An 11708-nucleotide genomic window follows, 5' to 3' on the forward strand; every position below is an offset into this window, starting at 1 on the left:
ATTTATAACATTAAAATAAATATCAATTTGTAAAGTCATGAAGTTTATCACAAAAAAAAAATAAATTAAAATTGCATTGCTTATTAATAATTTCAGAATTAAAAGCCTTAAAATATATATACACCAGAGCATGTAAAATAAGTTTCAGGTTTTCATAACAAAATAAATTAAATTTACTCACATACAGAGTACATATGAGAACTTTTTGCTCTTTTTGTTAACAATGATTTGCATATTTAACATAAATACTTTTATACATTAATAAATATTATTATTTATTTTTACATGTGTGTATGTGTTGGCGCATAAATACATATTAAATTGTGTAAACAAACACGTGTGCCTTTGCATACATTTTAAATTTGCTCCTGAACGCCTACAAACGTGTGTTTCTGTGTGAACACACACACATTTACACGTCTGCACATTTCATAACAATTAATTACGCTAAATTGCGTATATTTATTATAATTGTTTATTGTTCATTTGTTTGTTATTATTTCAACGAGAATTTGTTACCACACATACTTTCATACCACTGTAATATTATACAATATTATGTGAATATTTGGTTGTGTGCTGTTTATATAAATTTTGAATGCCATTAGTTAAACACACAAAAATATTCATTGATAATTTGATTAAATTTAATCGAATTTTAAGCATCTGCAGTTTAAATTTTAAATATATTTTATGTTAAAATAATTTTTTTTTAAATTGTGACAAAAAAAATTATTTAAATTTTTATAAAACATAAAATTAATTCATATATTTCTATGTAGAATAAAAAAAATCAAAAAAAAGTCAAAAAAAATGACAAAATTTACAATTAATTTTAATATAAGACTATAAATTTAAGAGAAAAATAATATATTCGTACAAAATAAATTTTAATTAATAATTGTTGTTTGTATGTAAAATAATTTTAATTACTTTTTGTTGTACATATCTTTGAGCGTTCAAATAAAGCAAGCATAACATAAATCTGACATAAAATGGAAAATCACAACAACACTATTTGAATTGTTTAAAAATCTCATTACTTTATGTTATGCTCATAATTACATTATCAACTTTACAACACTGACAAAAGCTCATTTAAATTTATAGTAGCAACTGAAAATTTATGTACAACAACAATAACAAATGTATTGCGTGCAGCTTTTAAAACAATAACAGCACTTTTATTTTAAAAAAAAATTTTAAAACATTTGCATTATTATTATTTTTTATTTTAAAAAATTTAATTTTTTTACGAGTTATTATTTATTTCAAAACAAAAAATCACTGAAAATTTATGTACTACAACAATAACAATTAAATTGCGTGCAGCTCTTTTATAAAACGCTTCAATAAATGCAATTTTATATAAAAAAAAAAGAACTTATAAAACTTTAAAAAAAAATCTTTGGATATAATTTTTTTAAATTTAAAAAAAATTTAATTTTTTTACAAATAAATATTAGTTTAAAAAACAAAAAAAGAAATAATGCCAGTTATAGTAAATAGTCATATTTATGTTATGTAATATAATTTTTATATTATTTTTTTATGCTATATAATTTATATATTATATATATTATAATTTAAACTTAAATTAGTTTATTATACACAAACTTTAAAACCTTTTCATTTAAATATTTTATAATTTAGTAGGTATTTGTTTACTTACATTATTGAATATTATTTATTTAGTTTTTATTTTTTCCTTTTTTTTTATTTTTTATTATTATCTTTTTTTTTTTTTTTTAATTTTATAATTATCTTGTTTTAATTTTTTTCTTTATCTTTTTATTTTTTTTTATTTTTTTATTCTTTATTTTTTTGTTTTTTATTTTTTTAATTTTTTTTTATTTTTGTGACTTTTTTTTATGTTTTATTAGATTTCTCTAATTTTTTTTAAGTGACCAATTTATTTAATTACAAACAGCAGTGTCTAAGTAAAATGTGTTTGACACTATATATATGTAGATTATATATATTTTTCAAAAATATTATTTAATTCTTTATTTTATTTATTTTTAAATGAGTTATTTTATTTTTAGAATTTGTGCTTTGTTTTTAATTTGTTTGCAATATTTGTTTGAAATTCTTTTAAATATTTATATATTATCTATAGAATTTCTCATTCTTTTAATTTTTTAAATTATCTTATATATTTGTTAACATTATTTATCCTTATAGATAATAGAATTATAGATATAGAATTTTTTAAATTATCTTATATATTTGTTAACATTATTTATCCTTATTTTTATTACATAGTTATTTGAATTTTAATTTAATTTCTTTTTCTTTTTTTTCAATGTAAGTTTTGAAACTGTTATTATTTAAATTATTTTTTCTCTGACATTTTTCTATTATGTGATGACATATAAAATCATACTAAACGATATAAGCTAACCACGCATATATTTCCTTCCTCTCCCCATTAAATAAGAGTATGAAATTAAAATGATATTCAAACTCATTGAATAGCCCGCAGCATCAATGCAAACACATATAATAACAATAGAATTGTATGGAACTTACTCTCAGATTAATATTTGGTTTGTCAAATAATGCGAGTTCAATTGAATTTTAATTTATAATTAGTTGGACTGCCTAAATTAGGTAGCAGTGCACACAGAACCATTTATGCCAAAGGCGGCATGCACATTTAAAATGCAAATATAAATGCAATAATGTAAGAGCAGCGCTCGCTGAGCACCACAAATGCATAAACAATTTTACATACAAATTTTTTTAGGACTTATTTAGACAGAATTGATTTTTCATTTAATTGTGAAATAAATTTCACAATTGAATTTTAAAACGATTTAGTTATGTCAAAATTAGGCATATATTAAAATTTATTTATTAATGTCAAACTAAAAGAGCATTAATTAAAAGTGATTTTAAAGTGATTTTATGTTTTTTTTTTACAATTAAAGTTATTTGTAGTTTCTGCTAAAGTAATTTGTTTCATTATCAATGGTTTGTTGATTATTAATTAGCAACATTTTTGTACTTTAATTAAAATACACTAATTATTAAAATTTTTCAAATAAATTTGCGTGCAACGGTGCGTATGAGTGATGTGTGAAAATTCGTTTGGCATGACAAAATTGTTTGTGTTTTGTTATGTGTGGGTAAGAAATGCTTTGTTGTGAAATGATTTAAAATTTTAATTTAATCTCATTAAGCGAGCTTTTCCGCAATGAGTTGAGTTTATAAAAATAGCAGAAAAAAAAATAAATATATTAAAACACTGCCAAGCCACATTATCGCCTTACCTATTTTTTTAATAAATCTTCTCTTATGGTATGTTTACGCAGAATTCCTTGCTGCTTAACTAAGCAGAAGTGTGATCGTATGCGCAAAAAATACCACAAACTTCGTCCTTTGAATTTATAATGTTTAAATAAAATGCAGCTCACATTCGCATTTATGCAGCTAGTTTTGTTAACGTGCTCTATGCTTTTTATTATTTATTTTAGCGCATTTTTGCATTACACGTACTGTTGCGTGTTTTTTATATGCTTACAATTTTAATTATGATATTAAAATTTAAAATAAGCACAACAATATAGCAGAAATGAAAAAAAAAATTAACAAAAATGTAGTCTAAACCATAATATTATTTTTTTATTTTAATTAATAATTCTGAAGTGTTTCAACATTATTTATATAACTATTTTATTTATTTTAACTAAAAGTGAATTTAAATAGGTTTTTTTCTGATCCCATTGAAAGCACACATCAAAAGGATTGCATAAAATCTATTTTTACTATACTCTACTAAAGAGACTCTATTAATGCATGCTTTTAATTAGTATATAAATCTTAATGCATTGCAATTGCGGTATTTTTTATTCAAATTTATTTTCCTAAAAGAAACTTTTTATATATAAATAGTAGTATAATCATAACTTTGCTAGGCAGAAAAGAGTTCTTTATATATTCGCATTTATTTATACATGAATGAAAAGTGAAATAATATATGCTATCGTCATAATAAGCAAAAGTTGTAATTAATGTAAATATAAGAGTCCTATAAACTCTTAATATAATATATGCTATCGTCATAATAAGCAAAAGTAAAAATAAATATACCATAAATATAAATATAAATATAACAGTCCTATAAACACTTGAAACTAGTTTAATATTGTTAAATCTTTCATAGTATGTTTATAATTAAAACATTATATTTCATGATTTTATAATTTATTTTTTAAAACCCAAAATTGTATTTCTTGTTTTTATTTTTGAATTAATTTGACAAAGCTAATTAATCAATTGTTTAAATATGTACAAGTTTTTAAATTATCTCTAAAAATTTTATTTAATTGTTACCAATCATCTTTGAGGTACTGACTATAGACTTTAGTCGAAATATTTAATATAAAATATTAAATAAAATTTTTAAAAATAATTTAAAATATTTAAAATTTTAACTATATTATTTGCTTTTATACATATGTTAAAAGTAATTATTTTTTTAATAAATTAATAACCAATTTTTATTTTTATTATTTTTTTATAATATTATTTACAAAGAAATATATAAAAATACTATTATTTGTAATATTAGTACCACATTTCTCTATTAAATCAGAATAACTTATTTGTTTTCTTTTATTAGAAACTACTTTCCTTTATAAAAGAGAATATAGGCGTACAAAACTTGTAGGCAGTCAATATTATTTTCTTTCATTATTCGAATATTTCTAACACTAAAACTATGCTACAAAAATTTCAATTTATGTACTCCGTCTTCTATTCTAGCAAGAGTAGGAGAAATGCGAGAATAAAAAAAAAAGCTTGTGGCAAAGTTTGAACAGAAACGAAAAACGCTTTAAACAGAAGAAAAACTTTAATGTACTTGAATAAAAAATAAAAAAAAATTCAAAGGGAACCGTAGACAGTCTTTTAAATTTTAAGAAAGTAAAAAAATTTAAGAAACAAAAATGCAACTTGTGAAAAACAGTTTTGGTTGTTACATGACATCTTCAGTGGTTTTACACGAGTACAAAAAATTTTGTCACAAGTTCTTAAAAGTTTTTCTATTCCAAAAGAATGATGATGACTAAACTAAAGCTCTGAATATCAAGTTTTATGATGTTTTTAATAATTTTGTTTTATATAAAAAAAATTTTTTTTTACTTAAATTTTCTTTAACTTTTAAAAAGTGTGGTTTTGTTTTACAAACCAGCGCTCAACTTCATTTGTTGTTAATTTTTTGTTGGACAAATGCAAATCATTTTGGTTACTTCAGTTTGCCTAAAATTTTACTTGGCGAAAACAAAAACGCCAAAATAAAAATCAAAATTCTTAAAAATAAAAATTTGCAAAAAAACCGCAGAGTAAATGAAAAAGAAGAGCAGATACAAATAAAAATAAAAAACAAAAAAAAACAAAAAAAAAACCAAAAAAGAACTTTAAAGAAAAACCAAACAAAAAAACCCAAAGCAAACAAAGACTGAAGAAAAAATGCAAACAAAAGAAAGCAGGGAGAAAAAGAGACTAAAATTATTTCTAGCAGCCAGAAATCATTAAATGTCGAAAAGCTTTTAGGCGCAAAGCATATGATTTTTAAGTGCTTACATAATTTAAATTTTTAAGAGGCTACTAAATCTGTTAAAATATGTGTAACTGAAACAAAAAAAAATATAAAATAAAAACATTTATATCTTTTATATATTATACTTTTCTTCATTTACTGCTTACTACATAAATATTATTTAATAATATTTTTAACATGGATACAAATAACGATTTTGAGTCCACAATTCAACTTCAAAAATTATAGTTACCAAGTAAAACCATATACAAACCAATAAATTAGCATAAATACTAACCTTCAAGTTACTTAGAGTGCATACTTTGATTATGATTTGTTTAGGAAAAGGCAAAATAAAATATTCATAAAAAGCAATTCACAATTATCACAAATTAACTAAAGTGCCTGGTAATTGCATGCTCGACCGAACGGTCATGAATGTCGTTTACTTTACTTAACTCAAATTAAGTAGATTAACATTACTAACTCCTTACCACTTTAGTAGATTTATGGCTAATAAATGTGGCTATTGCAGGAAACCATATATTTTTTTTTTTGAATATTAGAAATTAAAACTAAGAAATCTAAAGGCTTTATTTGTAGCCAAATGATGTGTCAACATGAAAATATAATAATTTATATATATAATTATGGTTTGTAAATGTAAATTTTGTTAACTCTTATTTAAATTAACATCTAAATAACATAAAAGTATACATATTTATACATAAGTTTACGTAACTTCTATTTAAATTACACATTATCAAGTTGCGGCAGAGCAGCTTAAAAATGTCTATTATTTATGCTTTTAGTGTTGGACAACGTAATATTATACATCTATTTCAAACAAAAAAGTTAACAATACTAAACAATTAAGTCCATGTGCCACAAAAGTAGAATTTATTAATATTTAACTAGAACTTGTGTAAAATAAAGTGCATGAAAATATATATCAAATCATTAAGAGCAGAACAATTTGAACATCAATCTAAACACGCTTTACACACTTCTAAAAACGCTCATTGCGTTAGAGACACCATCTTGAGCGATTATGAGATATATTACTATATTTATATTATTATATATTATTATATTGATATTATTATATATAATTATATATATATTCTTATACTATTTAGATATATTAGAGCATATTAAACAAAGTACACTTAAGGAAAGCGCCACTAATGATCACAGGGCTATATCATAAAGAAAAAAACCATATCGAACTAAAAAGCAAAAAAATGCAGTTTATTTTAAAGTACCACATATTAAATTATAGCTAATTTTAAATCTAAATAATTCAAAATTTAGAAATTATTTAAAAATTTGTAATTTAAACACGTTAAATTTCACATTTTTCGTCGATAGTCCACACTACTCTAAAACATTCTATTTCCTTTCCATCACATTTGTATAAAAAAAACTACTTAACCAATTGACATTATAACTAATTTATGTGCCAAATAATATTGACTTTGTGCTACTTTCCTTAGCCTAATATAGTAGTTATATTGACTATATTCCTATCTGTGGAACATAATAATATTTATCATCGCTGTTACACGTAAAAGAACAACAAACCAATACATTGGTGCTGTGGCATTACCAGTTTTATCAGCTCATTATGCTCAAATAGATACTGGCCACTTAACACTTAAATGCACAATTAGGACATTGGCAAAATTCACTTAACTAAACGGTTTTGTAGATGTCAGCTATAAAGGACTTCATTTGCAGGCGTTGTAAAATTTTAACAGCTAATAGCTGAACAACAAAAGCAGCAACATTGAGGAGTGAAATTGATTTTAAATGCAATTGCTTTTGACTTTCCAAACTGTTTGTTTTATCAGTTTAAGTTTTAATTTAATTATCAGATTTCATTTCAAATTGTTATATATTTCATTAAATAATTTTTATTTGAATTTATTAACTTTATTCTCTATGATTCTTCAATCTATACATATATATTAACTAATTTAAATATTTTATTTTATTTTCTCGTTACAGATTGAAACTAATTAAATAACGCTAACTCCAATTAATTAACAGAAATACAACATTATATCTATACTGTAACAAATACATCACTATATATAAAAAATTGAAAAGTATCATGTATCTTATATCCACCAAAATGAACAGACAACGTCTTAAAATCCTTACGCACATAATAGTATTGCTTCATTTTTGTATTAGCACAAGTGCACATGGTATGCGCATGCGTGATGACTGCAAGGAGTTAACAACAAATTCACAATGTCAGTGCACACCCGTTTTATCAGATTTTGAAATACTCTGTCCAGCTACAGAAGTAAATCCAAAGATTACGGTACGTGTCAGACCCACAAATCATGTGCAAATCGAATGCTCACATATCGATGCTAAAGAATATAAAATTCTGCCACGTATGAATATTGGTTATACGCCCATGGTGCAAATAAAACAATGTCCATTACCAGGACACACGCCCATCGCACGTATTTTGGAACATTTGGGCATAACGCAAGTGAATTCTCTCATATTCGAGACAACAGACTTAGGCGCTAATCTCACACGTCAACATTTGAACGGCCTACAGGGTTTGGGTCGTCTACGTTTCAGTTCGAATGGCTTATCACACATGCCAGAGGATATTTTCAATGAGTTTCAAAATTTGACTTGGTTAGACTTACACTCAAATAATGTACAACTTGCACCAAACATTTTTGCACCTTTGGAAAATTTAAATTTTCTTGAGTTGGGACATAATAGTTTACAAGATTTACCTATGGGTATATTTAGAAATCAACGCAAACTTGTACATTTAAATTTGTGGAGTAATCAATTGCGTAATTTGACGAAAGATGTATTCGAAGGCGTCTCTTCGGTAACTGATTTGGATTTAAGTTCGAATGGTATTGAAACTTTTGAACCGGATGTATTTTCATTGTTGACTAATTTGAGTAATATCAATTTAAATGCGAATCGCTTCCATACACTGCCAAAGGAACTTTTTTCTCATAATAAAAATTTAACCCAAGTTCGCATGACCCATAATCGTGTACCACTGGATACACTACCAGATGGTTTATTTGCTAATTTACCAAATCTGAAGGAGTTACGCTTAACGTGCGATTTGTTGACACTGCCTGGTGGACTTTTCGCTAATTCGAGTAATATTGCGAATTTGACCATATCGGGTAACAAGTTGAGCACATTGCCAGCTACATTACTAGCAGATCAAATTAATTTGTTGGACTTGGATTTGAGACGTAATATGTTGGAGTCGCTGCCAGATGAATTATTTGCTAACACCAAAAACTTATATGTATTGAAGCTGTCACATAACAGACTTAAAAGAATTTCAAGGTAATAATAATTGAATTGATTACAAAATTTAATTTATGTATTTAAGTCAAATATCAATTATTTATGTATAATTGATTTAGCCTTATTATCATGATTTAGCCTTATTATTATCAAACCTTCGTTTTAAAACACAAATATTTATATACCTAAATTTCTTTTACAGAGACCTTTTTGCATCACTTGAAAATATAGAATTTCTCTATATGGATAACAATCATTTAACCACAATCGATCCAGATGCCTTTGTACACACATCGAATATGCGCACCATCGATATGGAAAATAACTTACTGAACTTAAGCGAACTAACTGAACGTTTTGAAGATATTGATAAATACGAACTGGGTTCACCGTTTAAATATTTATTCAAGCTCGAAAAACTTAATCTTCGGAATAATTCCATACTTTACATATTCCGAGATTGGAAGTTCCAACTCATCGAACTACAAGAACTCGATCTGAGCTATAATAACATTACTTCACTGAACGACAACGATTTGCAGTATTTATCAAAACAAAGTGTATTCCTCAATTTAACACACAACAACATACATACCATTAACTTTGAAACCATAGATTTCTTGGATATCACCCGAGTCGTACGTATGGACTTGAACAACAATCCTTTGAATTGTGATTGTACGTTGATAAGATTCTTGCAATTGATACGTGGTGAATTGTCAACACAGAAATTTGATAATGTCATTAAATTAAATGTTGATAATTTAATATGTGCTCAACCACAAAATCTAGAGGAAAAATATGTCCATGAAGTACTACCACAACAACTGGTTTGCCCACTTGATCATGAAAATTCCAAACAAAAACGTTGTCCACGTGGTTGCGAATGTTGGGTACGTTCTTATGATTACATTTTAATGGTGAACTGCAGTAATGGTAATCTGACTAAAGTGCCCGCACTGCCACGTTTAGATCAGCTGAAGTTAAAGGGTACAGAGCTCTACATAGAAAATAATCAGTTAATGAAATTACCCTACCGCAGCACTCCTGGCTACTTAAATGTGACCAAGTTATATGCAAGGGGCAATAATCTAACTAAAATCGAAGCACAACATTTGCCTTTAGGTTTATCTTATTTGGATATACGTGATAACCTTTTGCAGAATTTGAATGAGAGCGCTATCACATTCCTAAATAATACACGCACAGTGTATATGAGTTTATCCGGTAATCCCTGGATGTGCGATTGCGAGGCGAAACCGCTTTTGCAGTATACACAATTGAATTATAAGTTAATCACTGATTTGGGAAAAATGACTTGTGAAAATTTCGACGAATCAACAAATTTCCAAGGCCTTTCAGTTTCTGATATATGTCCAACAGAAAAGGAATTGTATATTGCTTTAGCAGTAGTCATTTCACTGATTGGTTTCCTTATTGGTATAACAGCGGCATTCTACTATAAGTACCAACAAGAAATTAAAGTTTGGTTATATGCACACAATATGTGCTTGTGGTTCGTTACAGAAGAAGAATTGGATAAAGATAAAAAATACGATGCCTTTATTTCGTACTCACATAAAGATGAAGAATTTGTAAAAGACTTAGTGGCTCAATTGGAAAATGGTCCAACGCCATTTAGGCTATGCGTTCATGTACGTGATTTTATTGTCGGTGAATGTATACCCGATCAGATAGTACGGTCTGTGGATGATTCAAGACGTACTATAGTTATACTATCACAAAACTTCATTGAATCAGGTTGGGCCCGCATGGAATTCAATTGTGCACATCAATCTGCATTGAACGAAGGCCGTGCACGTGTAATTGTTGTTATCTATGGTGATATTGGTGATATTGAGAGTTTAGATGGCGAATTAAAGGCGTATTTGAAAATGAATACTTATTTGAAAGCAGATGATCCATGGTTCTGGAGCAAATTACGTTACGCTATGCCACATCGTACAAATAAACTTAGTGGCCTAATAAAAACACCGCTCAAAGGCTCTACAGATGATAAACTGGAACTAATCAAACCATCCCCAGTAACACCACCACTAACTACACCACCAGCTGAAGCTACAAAAAATCCATTGGTTGCTCATTTAAACGGTGGTACTCCACAAACTACAATCATTATATCGAACGGTAAGGGAGGCGCACCAACTTATTATACTAACGGCAAAACACAAAATGGACACATCAATGGAGCTTTCATTATCAACACAAATGCTAAACAGAGCGATGTATAGAACAGGGAGAAAGCGGAGATGTTTCAATTTGATGAAGATTTAATATTTCGATGAGACAAGCGCACAAACATTATTGCATATGAACATCTCTATGGACTGAGTGTATAGTTGGAGCCTTATCCAAAGGGCTACTTGTATTTCCTTCTATTACGTTCTATTTTTTTTTTTAATTATTAATCCATATAGAATATATATAAATAAATTAAAGTTATTTGAAACACTTTGACCAATTCTATATATTATCAATAAAATAAAAATTATTGTAAATTCATATAAAGGTGAACAAAAATAAATGTAGAGTATTATTTTCATAATTTCTATAAATTTTTAAAATTTTAAATTTAAATAAACATTTATTTTTTTAAAATATTGCATATTAAAAATTATACGATTTTTTTATATTAACAAGAATGTTAAATTTAATGTTTTAAACTTTTTATTTTTATGGTATGTAAAATAATAGAAATAAATATATAAAAAATTAGTAGAAGAAAATCTCATGTCACATATTTTTATACTCTCGAATAAACATAAGCAAATTTAGTATAAAAATATTTAAGATAAAATGCTAAGCTTTTAAAAAAAATAAAGTTAAAAAA

At 26.0% G+C, this 11708-nt stretch overlaps 1 protein-coding gene across 1 annotated transcript; it reads left to right on the forward strand.

Moving 5' to 3' along the window:
• Positions 1-7559: 7559 nt before the first annotated feature.
• LOC119686358 (protein toll-like) lies at positions 7560-11363 on the forward strand. The gene is made up of 2 exons (XM_038100928.1): positions 7560-8896; positions 9060-11363. Exons 1-2 carry the CDS (start codon positions 7662-7664, stop codon positions 11107-11109), a joined length of 3285 nt encoding a protein of 1094 aa, XP_037956856.1. The 5' UTR covers positions 7560-7661; the 3' UTR covers positions 11110-11363.
• The last annotated feature ends 345 nt before the right edge of the window (positions 11364-11708 follow it).

This window comes from Teleopsis dalmanni, chromosome 2 (assembly GCF_002237135.1).
Source record: "Teleopsis dalmanni isolate 2A chromosome 2, ASM223713v2, whole genome shotgun sequence".
In the NCBI taxonomy this organism is placed as follows: domain Eukaryota; kingdom Metazoa; phylum Arthropoda; class Insecta; order Diptera; family Diopsidae; genus Teleopsis; species Teleopsis dalmanni.